Source organism: Fundulus heteroclitus, unplaced genomic scaffold, assembly GCF_011125445.2.
Source record: "Fundulus heteroclitus isolate FHET01 unplaced genomic scaffold, MU-UCD_Fhet_4.1 scaffold_251, whole genome shotgun sequence".
NCBI lineage: Eukaryota > Metazoa > Chordata > Actinopteri > Cyprinodontiformes > Fundulidae > Fundulus > Fundulus heteroclitus.
The window spans coordinates 202,402-222,971 of record NW_023396662.1 but is presented as its reverse complement, the minus strand read 5'-3'; the positions used below and the strand labels follow the sequence as shown (position 1 = coordinate 222,971).

Here is a 20,570-nt window from a genome sequence, read left to right as displayed (position 1 = left end):
AGTGCAGGCTTTGCATGCAAGAGGTCGTGGGATCGATTCCCGGCTTGGGAGACTAAGGGTTTTGTATTATAATCCCCACAGTGTGTATATTAAAACATGTGTGCTGATCCCATGAAGTATTTTTTGTACCACCCGCCATTTTGAGTTACCATGGCAACGTGACAAACAACGTTTTTTCTCCCTATTTGAGGCACTTCCCAGTACAGGATTTGGACCAAACTGACAGAGTACAATCACCCGTTGATACTGAACACAACCATGTTAGCGGCTAACTGTTAGCATGTTGCTAACCGGAAGTAGCTGTAGAAAGGTCTCACCATCTTCTGCTTCACAGAGTCTGTTCTTACTTTAGAGAGAAAGCTCCACAAGAAATTTGGGCTACGTGGCATAAAGCATCTCCAAGCTACGAGGTGTCAAACATCCAATGCTTTTCAATGGGAGACCAAACCCCTTATGGTCCCAATAATGCACGCCCATATATGGAGCTACAGTATAGCTCAGAGGGAGAGTGCAGGCTTTGCATGCAAGAGGTCGTGGGATCGATTCCCGGCTTGGGAGACTAAGGGTTTTGTATTATAATCCCCACAGTGTGTATATTAAAACATGTGTGCTGATCCCATGAAGTATTTTTTGTACCACCCGCCATTTTGAGTTACCATGGCAACGTGACAAACAACGTTTTTTCTCCCTATTTGAGGCTCATCCCAGTACAGGATTTGGACCAAACTAACAGAGTACACTCACCCAGTGATACCAAACACAACCATGCTAGTGGCTAACGGTTAGCATGTTGCTAACCGGAAGTAGCTCTAGGAAGCCTGTACAAACTTCTGCTTGACAGATTTGGTGAATTTTAGCATTTTCTCCCTTTTTAGGCACTTCTCAGTACAGGATTTCAACCAAACTAACAGAGTAACATCACCCGCTGATACTGAACACAGCCATGCTTGCGGATAAGCGTTAGCATGTTGCTAACCGGAAATAGCTTTAGGAAGGTCCTACCAACAGCTGCTTAGCCAGAGTTCTTCAACCTTTACAGACAGAGAGGGCTGTAGCTGTCAGTGAGTCTCCATGACAACGCTGCTAGCAAGAGGCTCCTAGGAGGTCCATTGACTTAACATGGCACCTTTCAACGGCCGCTGCGAGGGCTGTGAAGACCGTAGGAACCTGAAATTCGCAGTGTTACTTCCTGTTGCTATTTCTGACGGTACGGTACGCACCAAGTGGCAGGCGCCTTGCTAAATTTCTTCAGAAATTTTTCTAGTTAGGCGCCTGCCATAGCATTTGCAATGAGGAGGCAGTGCTGTGCGAAGCACAGCAGTGCCTCCCATGCAAATGCATGGAGGCACCTATTACTATTCACCTCTAAACGGACTCTATATTAATATTATTCTTTATTATTCCACGATTAATGCGGCCAGAACCATAGCGTGCACCCCCAAGATATAGGTACCAAAACTTGTGGCTCGGTCGGGAATAGTGTGCTACTACTTTTATTGGGGTTTCGAGTTACCATGGCAACATAATTAGCGAAAAACCACCCCCCAAAAAACCCATATTAATCAATGGAGTCGGGTAGAAAGAAAGCCTCAAAAAAGCCTCCAAATGACCATTTTCAATGCTGTACTGTTTCGTCATGCTTTCACCTACGAACACCGTTTAACTTCCAATTTGTAGATATATCTGTGACCTACTCAGAAGTGAAAACGGGATGTGGATATCTTTTATCGTCTCTTCACAGTTACTCCTCAAAGCTCATGTCCGAAAACCAGCGAAATCATCGTTTACAATGAAAGTCAATGACGGAATTCTCCAACCGCTAGAGTGGGCCACTCTAGCTTTTTTAAAGATTTCAAAACTCCGAACAACTTGACCTTTCTCGCTCAATTTTCACTCTACGTAGACAAATTATACATCAAAACGTAGGTATTTTTGTCAGGATTCGGGAAATGTAACCCTCATTGGTGTGGCATTTATAGATTTTTCGCAAATCACCTCAGACCGACACAAACCCGAAACCTCCCCCATTCATTTCCTATGGAGCGGTTTTGAAAAATGACGTCTAAAAATCCAAAACGTCACATGTTTTCGCATCGTCGCTACTCCTAAACCGTTTTATGTACAGACATGAGACTTTCACACATGAATGTCCCAACCCTTCTGGCACTCAAGAAAAATGAATTTTGTGGATAACTGTTACGGTTTTTCCACAGGAACAATTTGTTCGGGAGTAGCAAATGTGCAAAATCCTGAAATCGCTTTGGAGCTGCATTTTCCCACATCATCCACTTTTTACATCGTCGCTGTGCCTACACCGATTTTTGTAAAAATATGAAAATGAGCTACATGGTCATCAAAAGCCTGCTGATACTCACAGTGAAAGAATTATTTTGATATCTCTTATACTTTTTTAGCCAGAGCGATTTGTTCGGGATCATTTTCAGAGGATTTCTGAAATTTCATAAAAATGTCCTTTAGATCATAATTTTTTACGCCTTTATTAAACTTTTTCCAGCAAAAACCGATAGCAAGTCTTCTTCCCCTATCCTTTACGAAATAAACACAGAAAAAATTACGTCTCTACCATTTACGGTTCCGGAGAAATCGTGCGTTGTTCGAGGCAAAGTTCTCCATTATAATCCAATAGGCAGACTTGGACACCAAGTGTCTGCACTTTTTTAGACTGGCCCGCTGCAGCTGTGTCAGTGAGTTTCCATGACGACGGAACTCTGAGGGCCAGTGGGAGACGTTCCATTGAGATAGAATGGCAACTTTCATTGCTCACTGAAGTGGCTGTGATTAATGTAGAAATCTGAAATTCGCACAGTCACTTCCTCTTAACATTTTAAAATTTTAAAGTGACTTTCAGCCATGTGTCAGTTTTCTGTGCCATTTTGGATGTCACATGCTTTCCTATTGGGCCTTTGCTTCCAACAGGACCTGGCATGATAACCAGACACGACCCAATTGGCCAATACAGCACCACCCACCTGTGGGAAATGGCACTACACACCATTTTGGTCAAATGTTGAGTTCTGGGCCCAGATGTGGTGAGGCTGAGTTTCTAAAGGAGGCCAATCTGTCCCATGAACTTTGGTCACGTTTGGAGACAATAAGTATTGGCACCCCTATTTGAGGCACTTCCCAGTACAGGATTTGGACCAAACTAACAGAGTACACTCACCCAGTGATACCAAACACAACCATGTTAGCGGCTAACAGTTAGCATGTTGCTAACCGGAAGTAGCTCTAGGAAGGTCTCACCAACTTCTGCTTCACAGAGTCTGTTCATACTTTAGAGAGAAAGCTCCACAAGAAATTTGGGCTACGTGGCATAAAGCATCTCCAAGCTACGAGGTGTCAAACATCCAATGCTTTTCAATGGGAGACCAAACCCCTTATGGTCCCAATAATGCATGCCCATATATTGAGCCACAGTATAGCTCAGAAGGAGAGTGCAGGCTTTGCATGCATGAGGTCGTGGGATCGAAACCCGCGTGGGAGACTTAGAGTTTTGTATTATAATCCCCACAGTGTGTATATTAAAACATGTGTGCTGATCCTATGAAGTATTTTTTTGTACCACCCGCCATTTTGAGTTACCATGGCAACGTTATAAACAATGTTTTTTTCTCCCTATTTGAGGCTCATCCCAGTACAGGATTTGGACCAAACTAACAGAGTACACTCACCCAGTGATACCAAACACAACCATGTTAGCGGCTAACGGTTAGCATGTTGCTAACCGGAAGTAGCTCTAGGAAGCCTATACAAACTTCTGCTGGACAGATTTGGTGTATTTTAGGATTTTCTTCCTTTTTAGGCTTTTCTCAGTACAGGATTTCAACCAAACTAACAGAGTAACATCACCCCGTGATACTGAACACAGCCATGCTAGCGGCTAACCATTAGCATGTTGCTAACCGGAAATAGCTTTAGGAAGGTCCTACAAACTTCTGCTTAGCCAGAGTTCTTCTGCCTTTACAGACAGAGAGGGCTACAGCTCTCAGTGAGTCTCCATGACAACGCTGCTAGCAAGAGGCTCCTAGGGGGTCCATTGACTTAACATGGCACCTTTCAACAGCCGCTGCGAGGGCTGTGAAGACCGTAGGAACCTGAAATTTGCAGTGTTACTTCCTGTTAGTATTTTTGACGGTACGGTACGCACCAAGTGGCAGGCGCCTTACTAAATTTCTTCAGAAATTTTTCTAGTTATTATTAATATTCTTTATTTTTCTTCCTTCACGATTAATGCGGCCCGAACCGTAGCGTGCACCCCAAAAATATAAACATCAAAACCTTCGGCTCGGTCTCGAGATGTGTGCTACTACGTTTTTTGGGATTTCGAGTTACCATGGCAACAAAATAAGCGAAAAACCACCCCAAAACAACCCCATAGGAATGAATGGAGTCGGGGAGAAAGAAAGCCTCAAAAAACCCTCAAAAGGACCATTTTCAAAGCTGTACTGTGTCGCCATGCTTTCACCTACAAACACCGTTTAACTTCCAGTTTGTAGATATATCTGTGACCTACTCAGAAGTGAAAACGGGATGTGGATATCTTTTATCGTCTCTTCACAGTTACTCCTCAAAGCTCATGTCCGAAAATCAGCGAAATCATCGTTTACAATGAAAGTCAATGACGGAATTCTCCAACCGCTAGAGTGGCCCACTCTAGCTTTTTTAAAAATTTCAAAACTCCGAACAACTTGACCTTTCTCGCTCAATTTTCACTCTACGTAGACAAATTATATATCAAAACGTAGGTATTTTTGTCAGGATTCGGGAAATGTAACCCTCATTGGTGTGGCATTTATAGATTTTTCGCAAATCACCTCAGACCGACACAAACCCGAAACCTCCCCCATTCATTTCCTATGGAGCGGTTTTGAAAAATGACGTCTAAAAATCCAAAACATCACATGTTTTCGCATCGTCGCTACTCCTAAACCGTTTTATGTACAGACATGAGACTTTCACACATGAATGTCCCAACCCTTCTGGCACTCACAAAAAAGGAATTTTGTGGATAACTGTTACGGTTTTGCCGCAGGAACAATTTGTTCGGGAGTAGCGAATGTGCAAAATCCTAAAATCGCTTTGGAGCTGCATTTTCCCACATCAACCACTTTTTTACATCGTCGCTGTGTCTACACCGATTCTTGTACAAACATAAAAATGAGCTTACTGGTCCTCAAAAGCCTGCTGATACTCATGGTGAAAGAATTATTTTGATATCTCTTATACTTTTTGAGCTACAGCGATTTGTTCGGGACCGTGTTTAGAGGATTTCTGAAAATCCATAAAAATCGCCTTTATATCATAATTTTTTTACGCCTTTATTAAACTTTTTCCAGCAAAAAACGATAGCTTTTCTTCTTCCCCTATCCGTTAGGAAATAAACGCTGAAAAAATTACGTCTCTACCATTTATGGATCAAGAGATATGAAGCGTTGTTCGGGGCAAAGTTCTCCATTATAATCCAATGGGACTTATTGTGAGCAAAGTCTCTGCACTTCGGTAGACTGCAGCTGTGTCAGTGAGTTGCCATGACGACGGAACTCTGAGGGCCAGTGGGAGACGTTCCATTGAGATACAATGGCAACTTTGATCGCTCACTGCAGTGGCTGTGATTAATGTAGAAATCTGAAATTCGCACAGTCACTTCCTCTTAACATTTTAAAATTTTCATGTGACTTTCAGTCATGTGTCAGTTTTCTGTGCCATTTTGGATTTCACATGCTTTCCTATTGGGCCTTTGCTTCTAACAGGACCTGGCATGATGCCCAGACATGACCCAATTGGCCAATACAGCACCACCCACATGTGGGAAATGGCACTACACACCATTTTGGTCAAATGTTGAGTTCTGGGCCCAGATGTGGTGAGGCTGAGTTTCTAAAGGAGGCCAATCTGTCCCATGAACTTTTGTCACGTTTGGTGACAATAAGTATTGGCACCCCTATTTGAGGAACTTCCCAGTACAGGATTTGGACCAAACTAACAGAGTACACTCACCCAGTGATACCATACACAACCATGTTAGCGGCTAACGGTTAGCATGTTGCTAACCGGAAGTAGCTATAAGAAGCTTGTACAAACTCCTGCTTGACAGATTTGGTGAATTTTAGGATTTTCTCCCTTTTTAGGTACTTCTCAGTACAGGATTTCAACCAAACTAACAGAGTAACATCACCCGGTGATACTGAACACAACCATGCTAGCGGCTAACCGTTAGCATGTTGCTAACCAGAAGTATCTTTGGGAAGGTCCTACCAACTTCTGCTTTTCCAGGGTTCTTCTGCCTTTATAGACAGAGAGAGGGCTGCAGCTGTCAGTGAGTCTCCATGACAACGCTGCTAGCAAGAGGCTCCTAGGAGGTCCATTGACTTAACATGGCACCTTTCAAGGGCCGCTGCGGGGGCTGTGAAGACCTTAGGAAGCTGAAATTCGCAGTGTTGCTTCCTGTTGCTATTTCTGACGGTACGGTACGCACCAAGTGGCAGGCGCCTTGCTAAATTTCTTCAGAAATTTTTCTAGTTAATATTATTCTTTATTATTCCACGATAAATGCGGCCCGAACTGTAGCGTGCACCCCCAAGATATAGGTACCAAAACTTGCGGCTCGGTCGGGAATAGTGTGCTACTACTTTTATTGGGGTTTCGAGTTTCCATGGCAACAAAATTAGCGAAAAACCACCCCCCAAAAAACCCATATTAATCAATGGAGTCGGGTAGAAAGAAAGCCTCAAAAAAGCCTCAAAAGGACCATTTTCAAAGCTGTACTGTGTCGTCATGCTTTCACCTACGAACACCGTTTAACTTCCAGTTTGTAGATATTTCTGTGAACTACTCAGAAGTGAAAACGGGATGTGGATATCTGTAATCGTCTCCTCACAAGTACTCCTCAAAGCTCATGTCCAAAAATCAGCGAAATCATCGTTTACAATGAAAGTCAATGACGGAATTCTCCAACCGCTAGAGTGGCCCACTCTAGCTTTTTTAAAGATTTCAAAACTCCGAACAACTTGACCTTACTCGCTCAATTTCCGCTCTACGCAGACAAATTATACATCAAAACGTAGGTATTTTTGTCAGGATTCGGGAAATGTAACCCTCATTGGTGTGGCATTTATAGATTTTTCGCAAATCACCTCAGACCGACACAAACCCGAAACCTCCCCCATTCATTTCCTATGGAGCGGTTTTGAAAAATGACGTCTAAAAATCCAAAACATCACATGTTTTCGCATCATCGCTACTCCTAAACCGTTTTATGTACAGACATGAGACTTTCACACATGAATGTCCCAACCCTTCTGGCACTCACAAAAAAGGAATTTTGTGGATAACTGTTACGGTTTTTCCACAGGACCAATTTGTTCGGGAGTAGCGAATGTGCAAAATCCTGAAATCGCTTTGGAGCTGCATTTTCCCACATCATCCACTTTTTTACATCGTCGCTGTGCCTACACCGATTTTTGTAAAAATATGAAAATGAGCTACATGGTCATCAAAAGCCTGCTGATACTCACAGTGAAAGAATTATTTTGATATCTCTTATACTTTTTTAGCCAGAGCGATTTGTTCGGGATCATTTTCAGAGGATTTCTGAAATTTCATAAAAATGTCCTTTAGATCATAATTTTTTACGCCTTTATTAAACTTTTTCCAGCAAAAACCGATAGCAAGTCTTCTTCCCCTATCCTTTATGAAATAAACACAGAAAAAATTACGTCTTTACCATTTACGGTTCCGGAGAAATCGTGCGTTGTTCGAGGCAAAGTTCTCCATTATAATCCAATGGGACTTATTGTGACCAAAGTGTCTGCACTTCGGCCGCTGCAGGTGTGTGAGTGAGTTTCCATGACGACGGAACTCTGAGGGCCAGAGCTAGACGCTCCATTGAGATACAATGGCAACTTTCATCGCTCACTGCAGTGGCTGTGATTAATGTAGAAATCTGAAATTCGCACAGTCACTTCCTCTTAACATTTTAAAATTTCCATGTGACTTTCAGCCATGTGTCAGTTTTCGGTGCCATTTTGGATCAAACCACTTATGTTTCCAATAATGCATGCCCATATATGGCGCTACAGTGTAGCACAGATGGAAAGTGCAGGCTTTGCATGCAAGAGGTCGTGGGATCGATTCCCGGTGTGGAAAACTTGGAGTTTTGTATTATAATCCTCACAGTGTGAATATAAAAACATGTGTGCTGATCCCATGAAGTATTTTTTGTACCACCCGCCATTTTGAGTTACCATGGCAACGTTATAAATGACGTTTTTTCTCCCTATTTGAGGCACATCCCAGTACAGGATTTGGACCAAACTGACAGAGTACACTCACCCAGTGATACCATACACAACCATGTTAGCGGCTAACGGTTAGCATGTTGCTAACCGGAATTAGCTCTAGGAAGCCTGTACAAACTTATGCTTGACAGATTTGGTGAATTTTAGGATTTTCTCCCTTTTTAGGCACTTCTCAGTACAGGATTTCAACCAAACTAACAGAGTAACATCACCCGCTGATACTGAACACAGCCATGCTAGCGGCTAACCGTTAGCATGTTGCTAACCGGAAATAGCTTTAGGAAGGTCCTACCAACAGCTGCTTAGCCAGAGTTCTTCAACCTTTACAGACAGAGAGGGCTGTAGCTGTCAGTGAGTCTCCATGACAACGCTGCTAGCAAGAGGCTCCTAGGAGGTCCATTGACTTAACATGGCACCTTTCAACAGCCGCTGCGAGGGCTGTGAAGACCGTAGGAACCTGAAATTCGCAGTGTTACTTCCTGTTGCTATTTCTGACGGTACGGTACGCACCAAGTGGCAGGCGCCTTGCTAAATTTCTTCAGAAATTTTTCTAGTTATTCTTTATTTTTCTTCCTTCACAATTAATACGGCCCAAAACTTAGCATGCACCCCCACAATATAAGCATCAAAACCTGTGGCTCGATCTCGAGATGTGTGCTACTACTTTTATTGGGATTTCGAGTTACCATGGCAACAAAATTAGCGAAAAACCAACCCCCAAAAAACCCATGATAATCAATGGAGTCGGGTAGAAAGAAAGCCTCAAAAAAGCCTCAAAATGACCATTTTCAAAGCTGTACTGTGTCGCCATGCTTTCACCTATGAACACCGTTTAACTTCCAGTTTGTAGATATATCTGTGACCTACTCAGAAGTGAAAACGGGATGTGGATATCTTTTATCGTCTCTTCACAGTTACTCCTCAAAGCTCATGTCCAAAAATCAGCGAAATCATTGTTTACAATGAAAGTCAATGACGGAATTCTCCAACTGCTAGAGTGGGCCACTCTAGCTTTTTTAAAGATTTCAAAACTCCGAACAACTTGACCTTACTCACTCAATTTTCACTCTACGTAGACAAATTATACATCAAAACGTAGGTATTTTTGTCAGGCTTCGGGAAATGTAACCCTCATTGGTGTGGCATTTATAGATTTTTCGCAAATCACCTCAGAGCGACACAAACCCGAAACCTCCCCCATTCATTTCCTATGGAGCGGTTTTGAAAAATGACATCTAAAAATCCAAAACATCACATGTTTTCGCATCGTCGCTACTCCTAAACCGTTTTATGTACAGACATGAGACTTTCACACATGAATGTCCCAACCCTTCTGGCACTCACAAAAAAGGAATTTTGTGGATAACTGTTACGGTTTTTCCGCAGGAACAATTTGTTCGGGAGTAGCGAATGTGCAAAATCCTAAAAACGCTTTGGAGCTGCATTTTCCCACATCAACCACTTTTTTACATCATCGCTGTGTCTACACCGATTTTTGTACAAACATAAAAATGAGCTTCGTGGTCCTCAAACGCCTGCTGATACTCATGGTGAAAGAATTATTTTGATATCTCTTATACTTTTTGAGCTACAGCGATTTGTTCGGAACTGTTTTAAGAGGATTTCTGAAAATCCATAAAAATCTCATTTAGATCATAATTTTTTACGCCTTTATCAAACTTTTTCCAGCAAAAAAAGATAGCTTTTCTTATTCCCCTATCCGTTAGGAAATAAGCGCTGAAAAAATTACGTCTCTACCATGTATAGATCAGGAGATATGAAGCGTTGTTCGGGGCAAAGTTCTCCATTATAATCCAATGGGACTTATTGTGAGCAAAGTCTCTGCACTTTTGTAGACTCGCCCGCTGCAGCTGTGTCAGTGAGTTTCCATGACAACGGAACTCTGAGGGCCATAGAGAGAAGCTCCATTGAGATACAATGGCAACTTTCGACGCCCGCTGCAGCGGCTGTGATTAATGTAGGAATCTGAAATTCGCACAGTCACTTCCTCCTAACATTTTAAAATTTTCATGTGACTTTCAGCCATGTGTCAGTTTTCTGTACCATTTTGATTTTACATGCTTTCCTATTGGGCCTTTGCTTCCAACAGGACCTGGCATGATGCCCAGACACGACCCAATTGGCCAATACAGCACCACCCACCTGTTGGAAATGGTGCTACACGTCATTTTGGTCAAATGTTGAGTTCTGGGCCCAGATGTGGTGAGGCTGAGTTTCTAAAGGAGGCCAATCTGACCCATGAACATTGGTCACGTTTGGTGAAATTAAGTATTGGCACCCCTTTTTGAGGCACTTCCCAGTACAGGATTTGGACCAAACTGACAGAGTACACTCACCCGGTGATACCAAACACAACCTTGTTAGCGGCTAACGGTTAGCTTGTTGCTAACCGGAAGTAGCTCTAGGAAGCTTGTACAAACTTCTGCTTGACAGATTTGATGAATTTTAGGATTTTCTCCCTTTTTAGGCACTTCTCAGTACAGGATTTCAACCAAACTACCAGAGTAACATCACCCGGTGATACTGAACACAACCATGCTAGCGGTTAGCATGTTGCTAACCAGAAGTAGCTTTAGGAAGGTCCTATCAACTTCTGCTTAGCAAGGGTTCTTCTGCCTTTACAGACAGAGAGAGGGCTGCAGCTGTCAGTGAGCCTCCATGACAACGCTGCTAGCAAGAGGCTCCTAGGAGGTCCATTGACTTAACATGGCACCTTTCGACGGCCGCTGCGGGGGCTGTGAAGACCCTAGGAAGCTGAAATTTGCAGTGTTACTTCCTGTTAGTATTGTTGACGGTACGGTACGCACCAAGATGCAGGCACCTTGCTAAATTTCATCAGAAATTTTCTAGTTATTATTAGTTATTATTTTTGTATTAAACTGTCTAGTCTTTACCCAAGTCATTTTATTAGATGTTATTTTGTTTTACGTTGTGTTAAAGTGCTATTTAAATAATGATGACAATGATGATGATGATTATGATCACAAGAAACTTTTGCATCACCTCTCAGAAGCTGGAAAGAAAAGAGACAAAAACATTTTGTAACTCAAGAAATTATTTTAAACTAAATATTTTAGGCTAAAATATTAAACTGTTCATTGGTTGTTGTTTTTTCTTCAATCCCACCGTTATGTTTAGTAATTTCTGTCAAAAGCTGCAGCATTTTGATTTAATTCATCTGAATTGTTTTTTTTTATTTTTTTATTTTTTCTTATAGAACTTTATTGTACATATTGTACAAACATACAAACACACAGTTACACAGAACAACATTAGACAAGGGCTCTAATAACAAAAAATAAAGAAAATAATGAAAAGGAGTGTACCTACATTATTCTTTGAAAAATCTTTCAAAAATATTTGTGGATGTGGTGCTTTGTTTAGACTCAATTAATGTAAGGGATTGTATGTATTCTTTAAACTCATACAAGAAACATTTGAAGTTGGGGAATATTTTGGAATATTTACATTTGTGTATATGAAATTTACCATACAAAATGAATGTTTGTAATAAAAGTAGCATTAATGTCTCCATGGACAAAATACAATATTACACACTGTCATGATTTTTCTTCATGATCCCGGACAGAGCACACAAACACAGAGCTGATGTTGAGAGTTTATTGCAAAGAGGTAGTAGTGGAAGGTGAAAACCAGAGTCAGTTACGGGCTGAAGTTGATGAGTTGAAAGAGCAGGCTGTCTGGAGAAAACAAAAGTAATGAAGCACTGGGGTGACAGATGTTCCAGCAGCAAGGCAGTAAACAGGCGTGGAGTGAGTGGAGGTTGCAGGTGGAGATAGCAGACGACCCGGCGACCAGGAACAAACTGAGCAGAGTATTTAAAGAGGGGTGAGCAGGTGGAGCCAGTCACAGGTGATTGCAGCCTGACAGGTGATCCTGATCAGGCTGCGCTGGGAAGGAGGAGGCAGGCACTGCTAAAAATGCAGCCACCAGGCAGCATCATGACACTCTTATAGTCAATGCAATGTTTGTTTTGATTTTATACATTATATATTGTTCAAGATGAGTCCAGAAATTGGTAGATTGGGCACAATGATAAAATAAATAAGGTTTCTGGTTCCATATTACAAAAACTGCATTTATTTTCAATATCTGAGAATTTAGAAAAATATAAATTTGTCAGATATATAGTGTGTAAAATTTTGATGTGAATCTCTTTTATCTTATTGGATATACAGTACTTATAAGGCAATAACCAGGCCTTCTTCCAGTCAGTTTCCATAAAGATGTTATCCCAAAATGCTTTTCCTCGTGGATTTATCCTTCTCTTTTCTTAAAAACAGTTACGTATATGTTTGTTGTTGCATTTTGAGTCCGTTACATCAAGACCATTAATCATAAGAAGGAGTTTTATTCTAAGTGTTTCATGGTACTGATAATGGCTCCGGATAAGGAGAGAAAGGCCACTAGGGATAGCTTTAGTTACATAATTAAATTCTTTATATGTGACAGGAAAGGTTTTAAGTCTAAGGAAACATTCATAACTAAGCATTATACCATGAGAATCAAAAAGGTTGCATACAAAAATTATATTTTTATCAATCCAGCTCTGTAAAAAATATAGATTTTTCTTGATTGTAATATCTTGATTATTCCAAATTAAGGTTTTGTGAGGAGAAAAGTTGTCGGAGTAGCAGTTTCCATGCTAAGAGAGCCTGTTGGTGAAATTTGGATAGTTTTAAAGGTAATTTGGTAACACTGTAATTACAGGTGAGTAAAAAGTGCAGACCAGCCAATTTTAAAAAAATATTATTCGGAATAAAAAAACCAAATTGAATTAGGGTTTTTGAGACTTTCCTTAATCCATTTTATTTCAAAGGTGTTATTCAAGTCATTGAAGTTTAATATTTCAAATCCTCCTTGTATCCTGGGTGCTGAGAGAATTTCATTCTTCAAAAGAGATTTATTATTTTTCCAGGTAAATTTGCTGAGAATTGTTTTAATTTTTTTTTTTGGATGATGAATTTTCAACAAAGAGTGAGAGGGCAGGATATACCAGTCTCGAAATGCCTTCGGCTTTTGATAAGAGAATTCTGCCAAAAATCGAAAGGTCGCGTTGGAGCCACATATTCATGATAATTTGGGTTTTTCTAATTCTGGGGAGGAAATTAAGTTGCTGTCTGGAAGACAAATCTTTAGTGATATCTATGCCTAAGTATTTCACTGTTTTCTTTACTTGGATATTACACGTTTGTACAATTGGTATGATAAAGACACAAGATTTCACATTTGTTAATGTTGAGATATAAACCTGAAGCTTTAGAAAAATCATTGACCAGTTGTAAAGCTTGCTCAATTTGAGATTTGTCTTTTAGAAATAGAGCTGTATCATCAGCTAATTGTGTAATTATAAGTTCCTTTTGAAATATGGTTAAACCCTTTAAATTGTTATTATTTAAGATTTTAATGGAAAGGAGTTCTGCCGCTATTAAGAATAAAAAGGGAGAAATTGGGCATCCTTGACGGACGGAACGGCTAATTGAAAATCTTTTAGAGGTGGTGTGATAGATCATTATATTACTCTTAATGTATTTGTATAACATTTAAACAATCGAGATAAAGTTTTCTCCGAAACCCATTACCTTCAATGCATTAAAAATAAAGGGGTGTTCTAACGTATCAAAAGCTTTGTAGAAATCCAGAAATACAATAACTGCTTGTTATTCCACATGATCCATGTAGTCAAGTCAATGTAAGATTAATCTGATGTTATTACTGATGTGTCGGTTAGACATAAAACCTGTTTGGCATTCACTTATTAAACCTCCAAGATTAGATTTTAAACACCTAGAATAGACCATTGCAAATAATTTATAATCTACATTCAGGAGTGTGATGGGTCTCCAATTTATATATCCTTCCTCTGGTGTTAGCTTTCTGCTGCCATCTGTAGTGTTAGCGGGTCATTTTGGACCCGTGTATTAAATCAGCCATAAAATACCCTAAAAACAATCTTTTATCATCCAATGTTTTCTTAACTCTTGTTTAGCTGGTTGGGCTCCCTTATCCATGAAAAGATTGGTATTAATATTTGTTTGTGGCCCCCTGGGCCTTTGTTTTAACAGCATATCTTCTCCTCATTGTTGCATCCTGTGAATTGGAGATGTGTACTCTGCAAGTCACCACCTCTACACTCAAAGGGCTTGACAAGCCTGGACATGTCTCCCTTTGTTTGTTCTTGCAAAAAGGCAAAGAGAAAAGCCCCTAAATGAAGCTCAAGTGGTTGGAGGAAGAGGCTGTTGGTTGACTGTGTGTTCATGATTTAATTTTGGGCATTTTTTATTGTTTTAAAATAGAAAATTTTAACCGGGTCACAAATGACCCGAACACCACAAAAGTCATTTTTTTCACCAGAGCACTTTATAATTTAGTAAAAAAAAAAAAAAAAGATTTTACTTTGTTTAAATGGAAGTCCCTGACAAAGTCAAAAAGTTTCAACTCAAAAAACAAATGTATGAAGTGCTTTTATGCATGTTAAAACTCAAAACGGGTCCGTCGGGACCATAACACCATAGGAAGGATATATATATATATATATATATATATATATATATATATATATATATATATATATATATATATATATATATACACACACACACACACAGGGGTTGGACAATGAAACTGAAACACCTCTCATTTTAGTGTGGGAGGTTTCATGGCTAAATTGGAGCAGCCTGGTGGCCAATCTTCATTAATTGCACATTGAACCAATAAGAGCAGAGTGTGAAGGTCCAATTAGCAGGGTAAGAGCACAGTTTTGCTCAAAATATTGCAATGCACACAACATTATGGGTGACATACCAGAGTTCAAAAGAGGACAAATTGTTGGTGCACGTCTTGCTGGCGCATCTGTGACCAAGACAGCAAGTCTTTGTGATGTATCAAGAGCCACGGTATCCAGGGTAATGTCAGCATACCACCAAGAAGGACGAATCACATCCAACAGGTTTAACTGTGAACGCAAGAGGAAGCTCCGGGAGAACTTTAAACACGTCCCGAGGGAGGCGGGGGACATTGAGTCTGAATGGACCATGTTCCACGCCTCTATTGCTGAGGCGGCTAGTCGGAGCTGTGGCCGCAAGGTTGTCGGTGCATGTCGTGGCGGCAACCCTCGAACCCGCTGGTGGACACCAGCGGTGAGGGAAGCCGTCAAGCTGAAGAAGGAGTCCTACCGGGCTTTTTTGGCCTGTGGGACTCCGGAAGCAGCTGATGTGTACCGGCAGTCGAAGCGGCAGGCGGCTCGGCTTGTCGCCGAGGCAAAAACTCGGGCGTGGGAAGAGTTCGGAGAGGCCATGGAGAAAGACTTCCGTACGGCTTCGAAGCGATTCTGGTCCACCATCCGGCGTCTCAGGAGGGGGAAGCAGTGCAGTACCAACACTGTTTACAGTGGGGGTGGTGTGCTGCTGACCTCGACTCGGGACGTCGTGCGTCGGTGGGCGGAATACTTCGAAGACCTCCTTAATCCCACCAACACGTCTTCCATTGAGGAAGCAGAGCCTGAGGACTCTGGGTCGGGTTCTCCCATCTCTGGTGCTGAGGTTGCCGAGGTTGTTAAAAAGCTCCTCGGTGGCAAGGCTCCGGGGGTGGATGAGATTCGCCCTGAGTACCTTAAGGCTCTGGATGTTGTGGGGCTGTGTTGGTTAACGCAGCTCTGCAACATTGCGTGGACATCGGGGGCGGTTCCCCTGGATTGGCAGACTGGGGTGGTGGTCCCCCTATTTAAAAAGGGGGACCGGAGGGTGTGTTCCAACTACAGAGGAATCACACTCTTAAGCCTCCCTGGTAAGGTCTATTCAGGGGTTCTGGAAAGGAGGGTCCGTCGGATAGTCGAATCTCGGATTCAGGAAGAGCAGTGTGGTTTTCGTCCTGGCCGTGGAACACTGGACCAGCTCTACACCCTCAGCAGGATTCTTGAGGGGGCATGGGAGTTTGCCCAACCAGTCTACATGTGCTTTGTGGATCTGGAGAAGGCATTCGACCGTGTCCCCCGGGGGATCCTGTGGGGGGTACTCCGGGAGTATGGAGTACCGGACCCTTTAATAAGGGCTGTCAGGTCTCTGTACGACCGGTGTCAGAGTCTGGTCCGCATTGCCGGCAGTAAGTCGGACTCGTTTCCGGTGAGAGTTGGACTCCGCCAAGGCTGCCCTTTGTCACCGATTCTGTTCATAACTTTTATGGACAGAATTTCTAGGCGCAGCCAAGGTGTTGAGGGGATCCGCTTTGGTGGCCTTAGGATTGCGTCTCTGCTATTCGCGGATGACGTGGTCCTATTGGCTTCATCAGGGCGTGATCTACAGCTCTCACTGGAGCGGTTCGCAGCCGAGTGCGAAGCGGCTGGGATGAGGATCAGTGCCTCCAAATCCGAGACCATGGTCTTGAACCGGAAAAGGGTAGAGTGCCTTCTCCGGGTTGGGGAGGATGTCCTGCCCCTAGTGGAGGAGTTCAAGTATCTTGGGGTCTTGTTCACGAATGAGGGGAAGATGGAGCGGGAGATCGACAGGCGGATTGGTGCAGCGTCTGCTGTGAAGCGGGCGCTGTACCGATCCGTTGTGGTGAAGAGAGAGCTGAGCCAAAAGGCGAAGCTCTCGATTTACCGGTCGATCTACGTTCCTACCCTCATCTATGGTCACGAGCTTTGGGTCGTGACCGAAAGAACGAGATCCCGGATACAAGCGGCTGAAATGAGTTTTCTCCGTAGTGTGTCTGGGCTCTCCCTTAGAGATAGGGTGAGGAGCTCAGTCATCCGGGGAGGACTCAGAGTAGAGCCGCTGCTCCTCCACGTCGAGAGGAGCCAGTTGAGGTGGCTCGGGCATCTGGTCAGGATGCCTCCTGGACGCCTCCCTGGAGAGGTGTTCCGGGCACGTCCCACCGGGAGGAGACCCAGGGGAAGACCCAGGACACGCTGGAGAGACTATGTCTCCCGGCTGGCCTGGGAACGCCTTGGGATTCCTCCTGAGGAGCTGGCCCAAGTGGCTGGGGAGAGGGACGTCTGGGCCTCCCTACTGAAGCTGCTACCCCCGCGACCCGACCCCGGATAAGCGGAAGACAACGGACGGACGGACGGACGGGCAAGAGGAAGCTGTCTGAAAGGCATGTTCGGGTGCTAACCTGGATTGTATCCAAAAAACATAAAGCCTCCTGACCCCCTCTTTGATGTGTGATAATAAAGACAGAAGGACAGAGATGATCCGGCGCAGACGATCCTAAACTTTTCAGGGAGTGCAGTTCTCCGTTTGGGTATCTTCTGTCGTTTTCTATAGAAATGTCTAAAACTTGTGTTGTGTGGTTTTCATTCTAGGATAAAAGGGGTTAAAGGGGTTATAACCCTAACAAGGACTGAGGCCTCAGAACACGAGTTTTGTTTTTCTGCCCCATACCATATTTGACACAATTTTTAATACCACAGTAATGCTTTTTAATACACTGGGTTATTTTACGATTAATTAAGAGGGGATAATTGTTCAAAGAAATATATAATTTAAGGGTCACTTCCCTGTTTGCCAAAACAGTAGACTGGATAACACTCAATCTAAGTCTTAATACCCTTTATGGAGGTATGCATTCTTGATACAGTCATGCAATTCTTTTATTTTTTAATAATTGCTTATTTTAGTGTTCCACTGTATTCTCCCGACTGCTGTAAAGACAAATAGATGTTAATATTGAGGGATAAATAAAGACTCATTCTATAATAAAATAAATTGTGTTCCAAAACAAACATGGATCTGATGCACTAAAACCACATTTTACAGTGTAAACAAGGATTTGGTCCATGTGCAATCTCTTTTTATTATTAAACATTTCCTGGTGATTCATACCACAGAACGGAGCTGAAGCACATCTAGATGGAGGAGCTCAGACCGGTAGAACCTTGTGGTGAAGTTAATATTCAACCAGACAGCGTTAGCTTATCTCTTCCAGGATGTTTACTACTTCATTGTTGCAGATACAGGAGCATTACTGACATTTTTACACTGCCATCTAAAAGCAGTGTCATAGCGTTTGTCTTGTAAAAGAGGGTCTTGTATGTTTTTCTGGTTGTACTCCACATGTTAGCAGAGTTTAAACTTCCAGCAGCAGATCATTGTTGAGACGAGCGGCTGCAGGTAGGCTGAGTGTCTCCGTTATTACACATCTGCGGTCCAAAGAAGCGCAACAATTTGGGCAAATGTGAATAGGTCAGCTCAAATTGATACTGATGAAAATTAGTATCTTTGAATAGTTCTTTTTTTTTTTTCAATTTTATTGCGTAATCAATTATTTTGACAACCCTACTCAAGACGACAGCCACAAAGTTCAGAGTTTGTAACAAATGGGCCTTCCAAACACTCAATGACCCCAAGCATACTAACAAACTGGACAACAAGGTCAATGTTTAGGATTGACCATCACAAAACTCTTATTCATTCAACTGAAGATTTGTGGGCAGAACTGAAAAAATGCATGAGCAGAGTCGCCTGAAAACCTGACTTAATTCCACCAAGAGGGACAGGCCAAAATTCTAGAAACTATTGTGAGAAGTTTTGGGAAAGATACCCAAAACCTTTGACCAGTGATACAGTTCACACGGCAATTCCAATAAATACTTTTAATTTAATCTAGACTTCAGAAACTTAGGAAAGTAATTCTGGGATAAACAAATGTAAATTATTTTTATGATCCTGACTGATCTAAAACAAGAAATGTTTAGTTGGATTTAAACAGCTAGATTATATGTCTTTCAATATGGTGTAAAAACCTTGCTCCAAGTGTCGAGTGCCCTGGTGCTTTTGGCCTGGGGTCTTTTCTCCAGTGGAATATGCTGTCCAAAGGATAAGATTCAGTAGATCCCACCAGTCTTGTTTGAGATTGTAATCTTAATTTTGTGCTGTATAAAGTGGTGGGGAAACATGCTATTTTGAAAGTATTCTCAAACAGGTTGAAAAATGACTAACAACTTTAGTTCTGTACATAAAATAAAAACAGAGTCTACAAAACTAGTGCTGAAATCTTATTTCTTACCGGGGACTGGGTTAGTAATCACGCCAGACCTTCTTTAAACCTAGGAATTTCCTTGTCCAGTCAAGGGCATTATGCACAAATACTATTTGCAAAAGAAAAAAAAAAGATCCAAGAAGTAAAAACACTCACAATGAACCCTAACACAGCTCAAGAGCATATATCACAAAAATCTAAACATAGAACAAACAAGAAGAAACACAGCATGGTTTGTCCAAATGTAGTAATCATACAATTATATCTGTCTCAGCTAGTCACCATGATAGGAAAACATCTGGATTAGCTGTTTTGCTGCTCATTGCAAGGTTTATTGGCATGCTGATTTTTCACATTGTGAAAGTACCAGAATAAGAGCTGCTATGTACTCAACTCCTGCCAAGTTGTTTTGTCTGCTTGACTCAATTAATGGACCCGTCAAAATATCCGGATCTTAAGTGGTAAAACCCAGTGTATCAGTCCTTTAAAGTTCCTTCCTTTTCCTTGTGTTCTTTATCGTATCCTAAGTCTCTTTTTTATCATCATCCAGAGGAGCTTTTCAGTTATTGGTTTTGTGTGGAGGTGCAAGGTTGTGTGTGCGCTGATGTGTCCAGTTTAGAGTGGAAGTCTCAGCCGTATGCATGGAGATTTAGATGTCATGCATTAGACATCTCTGCCTTGCTCAGGGCAATGGCCAGCTCAAGGTCCTCCTGTTCCTGCTGTCTGAGCCTTTTCAGTCGCTCTCGCTCGGCCCGCTCACTCTCCCGCTTGGCCCATTCAAGCTGCTGAGCTTCATTCCCAAACTGGAGAAAGAGAGAGAGAATCACTTTTCAGACGAGGGAGCTGGACCAGTGCTGGTACTTGGCTTTATTAGTGATAAATGGGGCTTTATAAATTCCTAAGTATCAGTAAAACACAGCTATAAAGCAGAGGCAAGATTTCATGACTGAGTGTGTTTGTTGAAACTAGACAAAAATGTACACGTGTTTTAAAAGCTCTTCCAGTTTTGTATATATTCCTAAAATATTATAAGTGATGTGGTATTTGTTGTGATCAAGTAATGGTTGAATCCAGGCACTGAATCAAAATACCAGACTGTAAGCGACTACACTTTTTATTCCAACATTTCCAAACTTTTGCAAGAGAGATAAGATGTAACCTCGCCTCCATGTTGTGAAGGATGTACAAGACTAACCCGGCTGTTACGGCACCTGCTTCCATTTGAAAATGGGA

At 42.0% G+C, this 20,570-nt stretch overlaps 1 protein-coding gene across 10 annotated transcripts in view; it reads right to left on the bottom strand.

Moving 5' to 3' along the window:
• Positions 1–18,132: 18,132 nt before the first annotated feature.
• The window catches only part of eps15l1a (epidermal growth factor receptor pathway substrate 15-like 1a), a 137,587-nt gene continuing 135,149 nt past the window's right edge, over positions 18,133–20,570 (bottom strand). For all 10 annotated transcript variants that reach the window (XM_036129921.1, XM_036129914.1, XM_036129918.1 and 7 more), the window contains one exon: positions 18,133–20,140. In XM_036129921.1, the coding sequence (XP_035985814.1) occupies positions 20,071–20,140 (70 nt within the window). In that variant the 3' untranslated portion in view covers positions 18,133–20,070. The remainder of the gene's footprint in view (positions 20,141–20,570) is intronic.